At 39.0% G+C, this 17636-nt stretch overlaps 1 protein-coding gene across 2 annotated transcripts in view; it reads right to left on the minus strand.

Moving 5' to 3' along the window:
- Positions 1 to 17623, minus strand: part of NSL1 (NSL1 component of MIS12 kinetochore complex) — a 38150-nt gene extending 20527 nt beyond the window's left edge. For both annotated transcript variants that reach the window (XM_080649385.1, XM_080649384.1), the window contains exons 1-4: positions 17349 to 17623; positions 13603 to 13681; positions 9596 to 9726; positions 7370 to 7424 (exon numbers count right to left, since the gene is read on the minus strand). In XM_080649385.1, the coding sequence (XP_080505511.1) occupies positions 7370 to 7424; positions 9596 to 9726; positions 13603 to 13681; positions 17349 to 17582 (499 nt within the window). In that variant the 5' untranslated portion in view covers positions 17583 to 17623. The remainder of the gene's footprint in view (positions 1 to 7369; positions 7425 to 9595; positions 9727 to 13602; positions 13682 to 17348) is intronic.
- Between the last annotated feature and the right edge of the window lie 13 nt (positions 17624 to 17636).

A 17636-nucleotide genomic window follows, 5' to 3' on the forward strand; every position in this document is an offset into this window, starting at 1 on the left:
GGACCCTTCAGTCCACAGGCCGACTCTCTAAACCCCCACTTTTTCAAAAGGACCACTAGGGGGCAGAACTGCCTCCAGTGAGAACCAAGGTGTTCGTTCTCTATCAGAACTTGCTTGGGAACAAGAACCTCATTCTTCCAATCTTGGACTCCCCAGTGTTGAACACAGTGCTTGACTTGTGGAGTGCTCCATACGTATGATGGACAAGGCTATGATAGAGGGTTCTGTGGAGGCACAAAGGAGGGTGAGGTCAATCCAACAGGGGAATTGAAAGGAGAATAAAAGCTTCACAAGGTGTTATAAAGAGAGTCGCCTTAAACGGATTTGGTGCTGGAGGCTAGAGAGGAGGCGGGGTAGGAAGGAGGGTGGAAGAGGAAGTGCTATACCAAAACAAGGGAATAAATCAAGAAAGAAGAAAACACAGGAACCAGGAAACATGATTCAAAACATTAGAGAAGGAAAGGAAATTCCCAGGGTGATGAGGAAAGGAACAGACAGGATATAAGTTTTGCACCAGGCCTAGAGAGCAACCAGTCCAGATTAGAACAGGAAGACAAAAGGCTCCCAGAGGAATATCTCAAGAAAAAGAAAAAGGTTTTAAAAATGGGATTTGATGTATAACCTGAAGTGTTTACCACAGTGAGGAATTTTACAGTCCTATCGGAGTGTACGGGGGAAAAAATTGATAGACATGAAAGCAAACAAAAAACTAAAGCAATTAACATTACAAACGTTAATACTAAATATTGTTGTTCTTGTGTTCTTGTTTTTGTTTTTTTTACAAAGGGAGAGATTAAAAGTGAAGCTAATCAGTATAGAGTATTCTTTTGAGAAACTAGGTTACAAACAGAGAGTTCAGAGAAGAGAAACACAATGGCATGAAAACTTTCCCTAACCGATCCTCTGACAGCCCATCCCTATAGTAGTATGAGCTGGCATACACTGTCAATCAATCTTATGTAATACCTTAGCAACCCTGTGAGGCAAGCAGGTTTCATTAGCCTCCTTTTATAGATAAGGAAACTAGAGGCCCAGTGCATGAAATTCGTGCACTGGGGAGGGGGAAGGTCCCCTCAGCCGGGCCTGCACCCTCTCACAGTTCGGGACCCCCCACTCCTTACCACCCGCCTGCTCACTGCTCCTTACCGCTGCCGTGGAGGCGGGAGAGGCTCCCACCACCATGCTGCACTCACCAGCCGTGAGCCTGGCTTCTGGCTGAGCAGTGCTCCCCCTGTGGGAGCACACTGACCACCAGGGGGCAGCTCCTGCATTGAGCATCTGCTCCCTGGTGGTCAGTGCACATCATAGCAACCAGTCGTTCTGGTCATTCCACCGTAAAAGTTGGTTAGGCTTTTAGTATATAGACTAGAGGCCCGATGCACGAAATTCATGCACGGGGGTGTGTGTCCCTCAGCCCAGCTGCACCCTCTCCAATCTGGGATCCCTTGAGGGATGTCCAACTGCCCGTTTAGGCCCGATCCAGGTAGGATTAGGCCTAAATGGGATCGGGCCTAAATGGGCAGTCAGACATCCCTCTCACAATCTAGGCCTGCTGGCTCCCAACTGCTCGCCTGCTTGCCGTCCTGATTGCCCCTAACCACTTTTGCCTGCCAGCCTGATCACCCCCTAACCACTCCCCTGCCAGCCTGATTGATGCCTAACTGCTCCCCTGCCCCTAACTGCCCTCCCCTGCAGGCTTGATCGCCCCCAACTGTCCTCCCTTGCAGGCCATGTCCCTCCCAACTGCCCTCCCCTGCTGACCATCTTGTGGCAGCCATCTTGTGTCCACATGGGGGCAGCCATCTTGTGTGTTGGAGTGATGGTCAATTTGCATATTACTCTTTTATTAGGATGGAGGCCTAGTGCATGGGTGGGGGCCAGCTAGTTTGCCCTGAAGGGTGTCCTGGATCAGGGTGGGGGTTCCCTTGGAGCGTGGGGTGGCCTGGGTGAAGGTCCTGTGGTGGTTTGCAGGCTGGCCACGCCCCCTGGCAACCCAAGTGGAAGCCCTGGTATCTGGGATTTACTTATCTTCTATAATTGAAACTTTGTAAACTTGAGCAGAGCCAAGCCTCCTGCTTGCTCCATGGCCGCAGCCATTTTTGTTGGATTTATCTTCTATAATTGAAACTTTGTAGCCTTCAGCAGAGGCCAAGGCAGGCCAGGGCTGCAGAAGCTTGGCTTCCTCCATCGCCGGGGGCAACTCAAGCCTCCTGCTCTCTCCAGCTCCGTGGCTGCCGCCATTTTTGTTGGGATTTATTTATCTTCTATAATTGAAACTTTGTAGCCTTGAGTGAAGGCCTGGGCCTGCCAGGGTGTGCGGAAAGCTTGGCTTCCTCCATTGCCGGGGAAACCCAAGCCTCTTGCTCTCTCCGTGGCCGCAGCCATCTTGGTTGGGTTAATTTGCATACTCACTCCTGATTGGCTGGTAGGCGTGGCTTGTGTGTGTAGCAGAGGTACGGTCAATTTGCATGTTATTCTTTTATTAGATAGGATAAGATTTGTAAATGTTTTTCAGGGGGAAATGCATTTTTAATTCCAAAGCTCAGGTTAAATATGAATTCTTGAAACATAACAATTTGTAAGTGGGTGGCTACCTGTAAAAATGCTGGCAGTGGCTTAAGCAAGTTGGCATTATTAGGAAGAGGAACTGGCTCTTCAGTCCTCTGCTTATAGGGTCAGCAAAAGAACTGGAAGTATCATCCAATCTACTGTAGAGAAACTTAAAATAGCTCCTTGTCATCACTACATGTTTAGTGAAGGATGAGGGGGGGAAAGTCTCTTTAATTAATTTCAAAGAACATTTTGAAAAAGAAGACAATATGGGAGCAATTATTAGTTTTATTAATAGGATCACAAAAGATTATGAAAACTCATCCTTATTGGTAGACAGCTAATCAGAAGGTTGATGCAAGGATATTAAAAACAAGTTTGTTCTTTAAAATGTGGAAGTTAAGCACCCTTGAAGATACTGCCTTCCCTAGTCACTGGCTTTCTAAAACATAGGGAAATGAAAAAGTGGAAGTGAAAGATTGAGTAATCAACTTAGTTTTGCTTTCAGGTCACTGTACTGACTAAACTAGGAAACATAAAATTCCAAAAGCCTGCAAAAATTCAGAAATTCATCAAAAAAGCATTAACTGAGTTGTTCCTTTCTATTTCTAGTGTATTTTAGAGCATGAGTGAGCAAGCATGTACATGAGCACACATAACATAGAATGCCTGGCTTGTAGTGGTGCTAAAGGAGTAACTAAAAGCATAAGAACCATAAAGGGTAAAGCAGCATCCCTGGTAAAAATGAAACCAAAAATTGAGCAGTGATTTATGACTTTCTGGAAGATAACCCTACGCTACAACTTAAACAGATCTGTAGCAGGTGTGTAACCCTCTGCATCCCACCAGCTCCTTCATACTGAAGAGTTGTATTTCTCTTAAGGCACCAAAGATTTTCAAACTCCTAGCTGTGTTATCTAGCCTAAGCCTTATCCTGTAATGCTCTTTCCCTCTATTCCCTCCACTACAGCCTCAGTGGTCTTTTGTTCCATAAATATTCAAGCCCATTCTTGACATAGGAACTTGTTCTAGCTCTTCTCTCTAACTGAAAAGCTCTTCCTCTTGTCACAAGATAAATTCCTTCTTGTTACTTCCTCAGAAAGTGTTTCCCATACCTAAACAACCACCCTAGTGCTGATATTATTTATTTTTAGATTTGTTTATAGTCTTCTGTTCCCACGAGAACGTAAGATCCACAGAGCAAGGACCTTGTCTGCGTTGGCCACCATTATATCCTCCACACTGAGAACAGTTCTGGCATACAGCAGACACTCAATAAACATACTGACTGTGTGAATGAAGAGTGGTCATTCAGTATTGATTGAGCATGGTGCCATATGCTGGCTACATATAATGCAAACTCTAGTAAGAAAGCTCATGGACCTTCCAGTTTTGTGAGAGACCATAAGCAAGGGAACACACAAACACTTACATATTGTGACAAATGCTATTAAGGAAATAAGTGTTATGATTAAGAACAGAGGAGAGGCTATTTTAATTAGGGTGGTTAGAGCAAGGAGGAACATGCCTGAAATGAATTTGGAGAGGTAGGTGGGAGCCAGATCATGTAAGGGAATGCCAAGAAGTTTGAAGTTTATTGTATATTTTAAAATTGGAAGCTTTCAGGATTTTAAGCAGAGAATGAAAGCTGATTTGTGTTTTTAAAAGTATCTTAGACTTCTAGCCAAGTTGACTTGAAGTTCACAAACTCATCTTTATCCAAAACATCATTGAATGAATACAGAAAATTTCAAAAGAATATCCCAAGTATATACACAATTACTATTTCTATGAACAAAAAAAAAGTAGAAAAGTATACTAAATCGGTTAAGTCAAATATCACCCCCACAGGCATGCCCCCTAAGCTTAAACAATTTTATGGATGAATCTTATCTACTCTTCAAAAAAAAACAAATAACCTTATATTTACAAACTGTCTTATGAGAGCATTAATACGATGGATCCACTCAGCTTGAGGATAGTGGTTACTTCTGAAGAGGGGTGGAATGGGATTGTGGAGGGCTACAAAGGAAGTTTCCGCTATATCCATACCTTTTAGTTCCTGAAAAGGTCTGAAGCAAGCTTGGCAAAATGTGAATAGCCCTCAAGTATGAATGGTAGGTACAAAGATGCCATTATGTTGTACTCCATATTTTCTATATTTGATATATTTGAAATACTTTTCAAAAAATCAATTGTGCCTGATGTTTACACAATGAAATGGAGGAGAGCAAGAGTGAAACAGGAAGCCCTTCTAGAAAGCATTTGTAGAAATCCTGGCTAGAGTAATGGTGACTGTGACTCGAGGTGATAATAATGAGATGAAGTAGGTTAAAGTAAGATTATATTTCCATGGAATAATTTGTGGAACTTATTGATAGACTGGATATGAGGAGCTCAGAAGAGAAAAAACTCAAGGTTAAATTGTGGCTAAAGCAATGTGGACATGAAGGTGCCATTTTATCCGACGAAGAAAACTGGGAAAGGAACCAGTTAGAGGGCAAGACAGAATCCTGTTTTAAGTTCATCTCCTATTTCTTCCACTCAGACATAAGCTCTTTATGCGGAGCATCTGTCTACTTTACCTTACCTCTGTATTCCCTAAAGTTCCTAACATAACTATGCCAAATCAATGTTATACAGTGTACACTGCCTATGTTCAGTTGGTCCTTTGTATATGGGATTCTACATCCATGGATTCAACCAGCATGGATTGAAAATATTTGGGGGAGAAAAGTTACATTGTTGCTAACATGTATGATGTAGTTAGGCCTGTGATAACTGTGTCTGTACTAAACACGTATGGACTTTTTTTCTCATTACTCCCTAAGCAATATAGTATAACAATTATTTACACAGCACTTACATTGTATTAGATATAATAAGTAATTTAGAGATAACTAAATTATACAGAAGGATGTGAGTAGATTATGAAAAGGATTTACGCATCTGTGGATTTTTATATCTGTGGGGAGTCCTGGAACCAATCCTCCCAGTTATCGAGGGAAGATTATATTGTTTTGAAAACCAGACAACCTTTTTTAAAAGTGTCAGCTTTCAAAAACATTTGATATCACTTAATAGTCTAATAACAAAAAGAAACTTTCAAGAAGTTCCAATAAGTTTTATCATGCAGCTTAGATTTTTATGTTCCATATAAATTTATTTTTCACATTAAGCCATTTTAATTAGTTTTATATGATATTACCAGCTAGATGCATTATAAGCTATGCAATACTAAAAGGCAAACCATTGTAAATGGGATAAAATTTATAATAGGGCTATTATTACATAGCATCTCCTTACCAATTACTATTCATGTATCTTAGTTATACAGAGCCCCTTAGCTCATGTGATTCATAAACGACCTCAAATAAGTAGGCAGGAACACTTCTGTAATATTTAGAGTTGGTATTCACACCGAAAGCATTAGGTCCCTTATCATAAGGAAACTAATGCTTGAAGTGACTTGTCCAAGGGTGTACAACAAGCTAATATAACTGCAAGCTAATTTTGCTGTGCTTAAAGAGCTGATGCTATTCTAAGCTTATAAACATTATGAAAATGTATAATGATCAAATCTCCTCAAAGTTTATCCAGAAGATAGACTCTGATTATTTCTTTGCTTACTTTTGAAGTCAGAATCATATGATACAGAGATTTTTCTAATACTCCATTATTGGAATGGTAGGAATAAAATCATGTAGACCTTCAAGGGATCATTAAAGCAAATCTGTTTTCCTTCCTAAGATAAAAAGGTCACCAAGTTTCTTTAGAAGGAATTAACTGTGTCTAAAAAGTCATAATATTTGAGTATATTATGATACCACAAGTTTCGATTCTTATTTTTATGTTGCTCAAAACCAAAACAAGTATATTTCAACCACTGCATCTGGCAACTATCCCTTTTTGGTGAACCATGACAACTAAGCATTAAGTCTAGGTCAATTTTTATTTCAAACACAGTGAATGCTGTGATTTTAAGCACTTTCAGAGTATCTTTATGCTTGTATTTTCCCTTCGTAATTTATTCCACTAACTTGGGGGATTTGGGGAGGGCAAGGGCACCTTTCTAGTAGCTCAGAATTCAACAAAGGTAAGGTCCTCAAAGCCATATGTATAACTATCCCTTACAAATAAATCAGGTCTTAACAATTTTTTTAATAGCTCAGAAGCAGTACTTCTGCATGCCAAAAGTAAATTCCAAAAGGTTTCTTAGGAAAATTGCTACAAATTTTTAAATGTGAGAATGGAGCCAGTTAAAAATAGAATGATCCCACATTTTCAGCAATGCCACTTGTTTCTGCGTTTACATAACTTTGTATCAATTTGATTTCTCTGTTTTAGAGGATGGATCTAAATGGAAACAGAATTGAGTTGAAAGGTGTAACAAATGTGTACATCTCTTAAGTTCAACATTGTATTTTTAGTGGATTGCATTTTGTAAAGGATGAAAAAACCAATGAAGGTGACACTGGAAAATGACACCATGAACACTTCCATAGTATAATTCTAGCTGTAGTGCAAAGTTAAAAATAGGAGAGTATTATAATAAAAGTTAGAGACTGGAAAGCTGTTATAATAGTCTAGGTCAGGAGAAAGCTTTATAAAGCCCAGATTTCCGGGTCCTACTCCTAGAGATTCTGAGTCAGTAGGTTTAGAGCAACTTCTCATATCCTTAATAAAGAGCTAAACATGGCTGGCTGATAGTGAGATAGAGCATCAAAGGGAAGATACCCTTGATGCTGACAATGAGTATCAGGAACCCATAAAAGTTACAAGCTGATTCTGCATTTTTACCACAAATGAACAGACTCACCTGGATCAGGGTCATATTTTAGGTCCAATGGGTGTACAATAGGGTTGTATTCCTTCTAAACATAATATAAATTAAAACAGATTTAATTTCACCACTTAATGCCTCATATAAACATTTTCTTCAGCTAATGTAAGCAAATATACTATTAGTAGTACCATTCTTTTATCCCCCAAAATGAAATCCTGCAATCTGTAGGAAAGGGAGAGGAAAAGAAGAAAAGATCAATCTAAGTCTGAACTATACCTTTTATACTATTGCCACCTACTGCATACACTAAGAAATTACACCATAAGAAATTTAAGAAAAGCAATCAAGCAAATTAAAGACACAGAGACTAAATTTTGTGTTTCAAGTACTAGGTAGTCTCCAAATTATGAGTGAACTGTTTTTCAAAAGTTCACTTTAAGACAAGGGTTTGGAACTCAGAACTCATATTCCCACAGAAACTGTTTTTAAAAGTGGCTGCCACTGCCATGTCAGCACATTAAAGCCTACAGTATATATCCTGTGATACACTAGGACTACAGTAGCAGAATTACAGGAACAGGATCCAAAATTCAGGCAAAAAGAAAGAGGAAAATCTTCCTCCTTACTCTTGCCCAAAGCTAGCAAGAGGCAAAAAGGTTTTTTAAAAAGCTATCTTGGGGGCTGGGGGATAGGAAGTGGTGGTGGAGGGCCTGAGCAAGAGAGAAAAGAAGCTGTCTTAGAATAGAAGTAATCCTGTTATTTGCAGATTTTTGTTATTTGCAGATTTTTAATATTTCCTACAACTTTTGTGATATTATGCTATGTTAGTACAGTTTTGGTAATATTATATTTAAAATCTTTTTTCTTGAAATATTAATGTTTATTGAATGTAACATTATTATATTTAAAATCATTTTTCTTGAAAATAAAAAAATAATTAAAAAATAAATGAAAAAAAAGAAGCTGTCTTGCCCTAGCCGGTTTGGCTCAGTGGATAGAGCGTTGGCCTGTGGACTGAAGGATCCCAGGTTCAATTCCAGTCAAGGATTGCGGGCTCGATCCCCAGTGGGGGCGTGCAGGAAGCAGCCGATCAATGATTCTCTCTCATCATTGCCAAGATTGCGGGCTCGATCCCCAGTGGGGGCGTGCAGGAAGCAGCCGATCAATGATTCTCTCTCATCATTGCCAGGATTTCGGGCTCGATCCCCAGTGGGGGCGTGCAGGAAGCAGCCGATCAATGATTCTCTCTCATCATTGATGTCTCTCTCTCTCCCCCTCTCCCTTCCTCTCTGAAATCAATAAAAATATATTTTTTAAAAAGTGCTCTATGTCATCTCTTTAAAAATAAAAAAATTAAAACAATTAAAATAAAAAGAAGCTGTCTTTAGTATCTTCACCCCATCCGTTTTGCATCACTTTTAAACTTCCACAGCAGTACCTCATCTAGGCCTGCCAACTTTCTTTCTTTTATGCAATACTGATTACTAGGTTTTTTTTCAGGGAAGGAGGGGTAGTTAATAGGAAAGGAGACACATTTTAAATGTCTTTCCTAAGAAAACTTTAAAAGGGGGTGGGGAATAAAGCAGGGTATTTCTTTGAAGAATAAGTGCTACAGAAAAAAAAAAGGAAAAATTCTGCTTATATTTTTTTCTCATAGAATGACTAAAATATTGCCTTTACTGTCTAAAATAATTTCTAAAAGTAAAGTAATATCAAAATATTTATATGTAAAGTATGCTCATTTTAAAAACTAAGGGCAAACAGTATATCACAATGTAAAACATGTTATTTCTAGCTGTAGAGGCCAAAGCCACTCCCCAGCAAACCTACTCTTAACCCATCATGGCTTTGGGAGCTAAACAAATTACACACAATTCATAAAGCAAATTTCAGTATTATGAAAAGGCACTCAGTCTTCGCCATGAATTTAACTAAAGGGTCTTACAAAATATGTACTCATATACAAATAATATGCTAAACACAAATGACAAATAGAAAAAAAAGCCTTAAAAAATAAAATTCTCTTTTTCTTTTTCCTTCCTGGTATCAGAATTATAAAGTCATTGTCAATCTTCCATCTTCAAAGTCTATGTTAGTATGTTAGAACAGGAAAAAGTCTTCGAGAGAAAAAACAGTAGTAATTAAAGAAGGAAAAATTAAAAAGTCATTTATCTCTAAACGAATTCTATACTTTAATTTTTTATTGTAGTAAAATAGACATAACATAAACTTTACTATTTTAAAGATAAATCATCTTACCAGAATTTCTTGTTTTGCTTTTATAATTTTTATGACACATTCAAGGATCTTTCTGGGATACTGCTTACGTTTCGTGGCTAAGTCTACTATGATTTCATCAAAGTGATCTTCAAGTTCTTTGATATCAGAATCTATTTAAAGAAAAAAAATACCAAAAAATTCCTTGAAACACATTGTTTATATTCTACATAGAATGTAATGTAATTAAACTCAATTTAGAAAACACAAAATAATTAAGGAAAACAAATATGGCAAGTTAGTGGATGCCCTCACTTTGGTGATTCATTCATATATTGAACAAATGATTAATCAGAGAAACCTATATTTTTAAAAAGTATTAAATACTAACTTCTATTATAATACTCTCACAGTTATAAGGAGGAAAGAGGCCCCGGCCAGTTAGCTCAGTTGGTTAGAGCAGTGGCCGGCAAACTGCGGCTCACGAGCCACATGTGGCTCTTTGGCCCCTTGAGTGTGGCTCTTCCACAAAATACCACGGCCTGGGCGAGTCTATTTTGAAGAAGTGGTGTTAGAAGAAGTTTAAGTTTAAAAAATTTGGCTCTCAAAAGAAATTTCAATCATTGTACTGTTGATATTTGGCTCTGTTGACTAATGAGTTTGCCGACCATTGGGTTAGAGCATCGTCCCAATATGCCAAGGTTGCAGTTCAATCTCAGGTCAAGGCACATACAAGAAGCAACCAATGAATGTATAAATGTGTGGAGAAAAGAATCAATGTTTCTCTTTCTCTCTCCCTTCCTTTCTCTTTAAAATCAATAAATTTTTTAAAAGTTTTATTAAACACTAAAGGTCATCAGCTTAACTGGTCTTATAGTTTGTGTTCCACTGTGTCAAAGCTTCATTAGTGAGAAGTACCATAATATTTTTTGGAAACATTTTTAGACACTGATGATATATATCAGCATATATTTACATACTGGGTAGAGCTAACTGAGGTGCAGTATGGCCTTTCATTTATGTAACAAATATTAAGTCCAACTAAATTACTTATTTTGAAGGGTATTAAAAGAGATACGGTCATTTCTTACTTTGAAAAATTATTTAAATGAGCAGCCTTCCCTGAATTTTAATTTATCCATTTGAAAAGTTCAATCAGTAACCTGAAAGGAAGAATGTACTATTTCACAATCAGCTAAAAAAAAAAAAAAAAAAAAAAAAAAAAAATCACGTCTCCTAGCTAAATCTACTATGTAGGGAAGAAAATGGTTTCTTAGCGCCACCTAATGATAAAGCTATAAAAGTGAAATGTATAAACAATTCGAGCAGGGAAGAGTCCTTAATTTAACAAATATTTAGTAGATGCCTACTGTGTGTCAAGCGAAGTATTGAAAACATAGTAATGAGAAAAAAATATATAGTCCCTGCTTTCAAGGAACTTACATTTTAATTTTTAAATGTGTCTGGTCAATCATCCTGAAATCAAGTCCACTCAGCGTAGTTAAGGGGCAGAAAAGAAGTTGCTTTCACTTATATGTATGTTCCTATATTCATTCATTTGTTTGTTCACTCATTTATACAATGATCTCAGTGAATAAAATAGACAAAAACCTCTGTCCTTGTGCAGCTTACTTATTGCTTCTATGTATCAGGATCAGATACAAATCCTATTAATTCTACCTGCTGAACATCTCTTGCACTTTTTTCTTTCTCTCCTTTCCCACTGTCATGGGGCAGATCTTCATGGTATTATGCTGTACTACTGCAATAACCTCCCTGAGGTCCGCCCGCCTTGAATTTTTCCCTTCTCCAATTCATCCCCACACAGAGCCAGCAGTTAGCTTTCGTGTAAGTTCTACTTTAAAAGCCTTCACCAGTTCCCCATTACCTACAAGGTAAAGTACAAATTCTTGAGCACATCCTAGAGGGCTCTCTGTGATCTGGCCCCAACTTATCTTTCTGACCTTATCTGCCATTAGTTTTCCCAATTCACTTCTGATATTTTCAAAACATAGCACTCCTTTGTGCCTTTGCTCATGCTGTTTCCTCTACTTGAAATGTCCTTCCTACTTCCTTTCTGTCTAGCACATTCTCATTTATTACATGCATAACAACCTACTCTGTTATATCTACTCCCACTTCTCAAAGAGTATAGTGATTCCTTGTCCATTTCCTTCCATTAACGATGAGTTGCTAAATGGTAAGGACCATGTCCTTGCATTTATCTCCCAGCATTTGGCATAGTGGCTGACATTTTTCAAGTGCCCATGAAAAAAAAGTACAAGAGTTATAACTATTTTCCCTCAGAGTTATGAGGGGGAAAGGAGACAAAGATATACATACTCCACCCAGGTTACCAACCTGTCAGGAAATGTGCTAATCCATAAACTGATTAATCCTATTGCTAAAGGCAGTCTGTGCCAATCAATAAAGCAATTCCAAAATGACCTTAGAGAAAAAGAGTCAGACAAAGACACAGTAAAGGCTGTATAGCTTGAACTTGTAGATGGTTCTGATACACTCCCTCTTCCCTACAATCACTCTAATAATATTTGAAAAATCCAGTGTTACTGTTTTTAATGTCTTAATACGTAAACCAGAAAGTACAATTTGGTTACTCTGAGGAGATAACTACTACACAGGGATGTGCAAAAGTAGCTTTATAGTTGTGAGTACACGAAACAGTTTATTCTTGTATTATTATTTATTATTATATTATTTGTTTGTATTACAACTGTAAATCTACTTTTGCCCATCCCTGTAATAATCCCAAGCATTAGACAGTAAAGTCTTCTGGGCAAAGTATTATCTCAATGTTGAGAAGAAAAATTACAACCACAGAGGGTTATTGATGGGTTTGGAATCAGCTCCAAGGTATCTGAGTAATCAGAAAAGTTAAAAGTGGTATTAAACTACTCTGATCAGATCACTATAACACCACTATGCGGACAGACAAAACACGCTGGCCCACTTCTTCAGGACATTGCTTCTTTTTCCACACTGATCATTATTTTTCTACTGAATTTTTTCTTCCTACACTGAACATTTTCTTTCTACCAAAAACTTTGATTTCTTTAGATATGTCAATAACATTAGTTAGGGTACAATCAAGTCTGCTTTGGACCAGGAAAATGTTCTGTCTTTTTAAGGAGGTTTCTCTAAATATTGATCTCATACTTGACATAGTATTCTTATAGTTTAACTTCACATTCCTAAGGGTATTTCACTGTCTAAGGATCACTTGTAAAAACACAACTTGATTCATAAGGTATTAATCATAGGAATTCTCTGGGCTTGTTTCTTCATCTGGTGATAGTTCCTCAATATTTTCCAATAAACTACTGACAAGGGTACTTTTAAAGATTGATCAGATGGAAGTCTCGTTGAGAGTGCCAGACAGAAATATAAAGATCAAGGTACCTACTATGCATTGAAACGGGGAATTAGAACTGTTGGACATTGAAATTGGGACTCAAACATTTTTTGTTATTATATGTCTATTTCTAGTCTGCAGAGGCAAGATTTTTTAAAGGAAAGAAAAGGGGGAAAAATAGATACAGAAGCAAAGAAGCATTGAACAGACTGTCAAACTACAGTGGGAAGGCAGAGGAGGTTTTGGGGGGGGAGGGGGGCTGTAAGAGATCAACCGAAGGACTTGTACGCATGCATATAAGCATAACCAATGGATAAAAGACACTGGGGGGAGGGGGGGCAGGTAAAGGCATGTACTGGGGGGAAGGGGAGGGTGGGGGGAGGTCAATGGGGGAAAAAAAGAGACATATGTACTACTATTTTTAATACTTCAAACAATTAAAAAAAAGTAAAAAAAATAAAAGTAAAAAAAAAAAAAAAGAAAAAAAGAAAAAGGTACCTACTATGTTGTTTTCCTCAGATTACAACTTCAGTAGTCTTCTAGATTAGTTTTCTCTCCCCCCTCCCAGTAAAATACATTTTAAAGAGAAGTAACACTGAAAATGAGGATTTAAAATAAAATAGCTACAAAAATAACTCAGAAATTAGCAATCAAAGGAGAAAGTGAAATCACTTACCCCTGAAACAATCATCTGAAGCATCTTGCCATGCCTGCCCATTAATGCTGACATTCTCTTGCACAGCAGATTCAAAAGTCTGCAATAAATTCACAATAGTAATGTCACTAAAAATAACTTCAAATACTGAATTTAAACATTTTGGCAAGATAATGTGTTTGTTTTTTGTTAATCCTCACCGAGGATATTTTCCCCATTGATTTCTAGAGTGGGTGGGAAGAGAAAGAAACATTGATGTGAGAGAGACACATGGATTGGTTGCCTCCCAACTTGCCCCAACCAGGGGCGGGGACCACACCTGCAACCCAGGTGCGTGCCACCCTTGACTGGAATCAAACCTTCGACCTTTGGTGTGCAGGCCAGCTAACCACTGAGCTATGCCCGCCAGGGCATAATTTCAGATTTGTGAAAGAGAATATTTAAAAAGTAGCAGACTAGCCTATTAGTATACTATTTTCAATGAAGATTCCATTGCAATTAATTCTATCTACATTTTCACTGATAGCCATTAAACTACCTATGAGATAATTCAATCCAAAATTTTAGAACAGTCTTTCAAACAAAAACATATACTTCTTAAATGAAATAAAAAAAATAAAAGCTAACAAATTTGGGCTCAGTTTAATCTCAAGCGTGTAAGTACTACACATGCTGTGAATGAACATCATTAACAAGAAAAATATATATGCTTAAAAGAAAGTGAAATTATGTCTGCTTTATAAAGGACTGTATTTTTTAGAGATGTATACTGAAGTATGTAGGATGAAATCACATGACACCTTGAATTTGTGTAAAAATAGGAAGTAACAAATTTTTGATAACTGTTAAATTTGGTGATAGATATATGGGTATTCATTGTACTAGTCTATTTTTTTGTAGGGGAAGGCAGGGAGGGTTGGTGGGTGGGAGGTAATCAACCAAAGACCTTGTATGCATATATGCATAACCATGGACACAGATAATAGGGTGCTGAAGACCTGGGGCAGGGGTGGAGGGGGTGAGGGTGGACTGGAGGGGGTCAATGGGAGGAGGAAAAAGGGACATATGTAATACTTTCAACAATAAAGAATTATTTTTTAAAATGTTAATACATTAAAAAATAAAGGACTGCCCTGGCTGGTGTTGTTCAATGGTTACAGTGTCAGCCTGCAAACTTAAGGGTCAGGGGTTCAATTCACTTCCCAGCCCTGTTCGGGGCACGTGCAGGAGGCAACCAATCAATGTGTTTCTCTCACATCGATGTTTCTCTCTCTCTTTCTCACCCCCCCTCTCCACTCTTTTTCAATGGTAAAAAATATCCTAGGGTGAGGATTAACAAAAAATAAAAGACTAAAGGAATTTGGAAGCACCACTAAAATTCTGAATGCACATTCCTTATTATCTAACAACTAGAGGCCCAGTGCACGAAATTGATGCTTGGGTAGGGTTTCCAGGCCTGGCTGGCGATGAGAGCCGATCTGTGGGGCAATCGGGGGGCCCCGCTGGCACCCACCTTGGCTGGCCTGGGGCCTGCGGGCTGGGGCAGCTCCTGGGTTGAGCGTCTGTCCCCCAGTGGTCAGTGCGCATCAAAGCGACCAGTCATTCAGCCATTGGGTCGATTTGCATATTAGGGTTTTATTGTATAGGATGAGAATAGTCCTTTAGGTTAGGATACGTTGCTAGAAGTGAAATTCTAATATGCAAATCAACCGGCTGAATGACCGGTCACTATGATGCACACTGACCACCAGGGGGCAGACGCTCAATGCAGGAGCTGCCCCCTGGCGGTCAGTGTGCTCCCAGAGAGGAAGCGCTGCTCAGCCAGAAGCCGGGCTCACAGCTGGTGAGTGCAGCAGCGGGAGCCTCTCCCGTCTCCGCAGCAGTGCTAAGGACCCCTTCTGGGGTCCCAGACTGTGAGAGTTCACAAGCCAGGCTGAAAGAGCCCCCCACCCCCCTGCCCAGTGCACAAATGTCATGCACCAGGCCTCTAGTAAGAACAGAAAGAGGATGCACTAGGAATCTATTTTAGCACTGTTTGAAATTATAAAATACTGAGGAGAAAAATCACAAAATTTAAATTCAAAATTAGAAGAATGGTTAAATATTCAATATACCCATACCATGCAATATTTAAAAAGAATGAAGTATATCTGTACATAATATTGACATATTTGGTAAAAGAAAAAAAATGGGGGAGAGCAGGTTGCTAATAATACATCAGCATGACACTTAATATTTAAAACAAAACAAACAAAAAAAAACAGAGAAAGTGAGAGAGATGTAAAATCATAAAGAAGGGTGTAGACAGATTATATCCTCTTTGTACCCTCCAAAATAGTAAGTTCTTTCCAGGAAAGAAGAGGGATGGGGAAGGAAATTCAAAGACTTTGCTTTATGCTATTTCTTTTTACAATGAGGATATATTTGGTATTTTGTAAAATTAAAAATAAGCATAAATCAAATAATGCATAATTATGAAGTAAAGTACATATTTTACACTTTAAAATTTATATAAAGTAAAATATTTTTATGTGGACTTCCAAGGATTACCTGGGAATACAAATTGCCATTGTGGCATTGGCACAATTGTACCAATACTATTTTTTTAAGAAAATCTGTTACTATATTATGTAGTTTTAGATAGAGGTATGTCAACATAATTAAAGCCTCTGCCTTTTATTTGTTCTCTTATTTAAAAGAAAACACAAGTCAATTTCCTTGGTAGTTTAGCTTAGCAGTTCCTAGAAAGGGGCAAACTCTAAGACCCTTACACAATAAAACTACTAAGAGTGTCTATTCTTCCCTTGGTTACAGGAGGGAATAAGAGCCACTGTTTATACAAAACTGGAATACAGCACAACCCAGGGAGTATCTCTTCGTCTTCCACTTAACCTTTATTTTTATTGTTTGCACTGTGATCATTCACACTCCCAGGTGTGCTGCATTTAAAATTTTCAAACTTTTTTTTCTACATATAAAATGTGTGCTTTGTTACGACAGCCACCAGTCCCTCAATTTGTTGTACCTTTCCCCGCCAAAAAAAAAAAAAAAAAAAAAAAATCTTCAAAGGCTTTTACAAAATATTTGAGAAAGGAAGGGGAAATGTGCTCTAAGGGCCAGTTATGATCTTAGGAGAAGTTTATAATCAAGACAGCTTCCTTATCTACTTTAGACTTACAGGGGAGATGTTTTCACTCTCTTGACAAGACATTCTAAAAAACGGGCAAAAGGAGACACCAAAAGCTAGCCTGGTGCCCGACTGAACGAACTTCCAGGATTCCGGTTCCTGGAGAAATCCTCCCGGCGTCTACGTGCACTCGAATCGGGAGCTACTAGGCCTTCAAAAGTGGCTAATCCGACAGAAGATGAGCTGTAAGTTTCAGACACCAAATGTGAAAAGCTGGGTGCTAACAAAAGAATGTAAAATATCTCCTTCGGGTTTTTATTATTATCATTACAAATTAAAACGCCATCTTGGTCACAGTGGGTAAAGTAAAAATCTGTCATTACAAGTTAATTTCACCTGTCTTTTCTAACTTTTAATTTTCAGTTACCTACATAGCTCGCCTTGTTCTTTTCTATTGGACAGCGTTGGTCAATTAATAATGCCCGGCGGCCACTAGATCTATTCCGTTCCCTCGCGTTTCTCGGGCTGCTTTTCCTGAGCGTGGGCACCGCTAACTCTGCCGAAGCCCGCGCAGCCTCTTGAGCCCTGAGACCGGGTAAGAAGAGGGTGAAACGACAAGTGCCGGCTACTGGGCCCGTACCCACTGCGCGTCTCGCAGCGCGGGCTCCCGAATCTCCTCCGGCAGCGCGTCCCCGAGCTGTCGCACGAAGCGGCCGCACAGTTCCATCAGCTCCAGCACGGCCTGCTTCGAGGTGCAGCGCACGCGGAAGTCCTCACAGGGAGTGGTGCGGGCCGGGGTGCGGTCTTCTGTCCCGGCCACTCTCTCCACATCCCGCGGAGGGGAAAGGCTCACCAACTCGGGAGCCCCCGCCATTTTCCCAGTTTGAACCGGGGGCGGGAACTCTGAGAGCGGAAGCGAGTGCCACCC

The sequence above is a fragment of the Plecotus auritus genome (genome assembly GCF_963455305.1).
Source record: "Plecotus auritus genome assembly, chromosome: 12".
NCBI classification, from domain to species: domain Eukaryota; kingdom Metazoa; phylum Chordata; class Mammalia; order Chiroptera; family Vespertilionidae; genus Plecotus; species Plecotus auritus.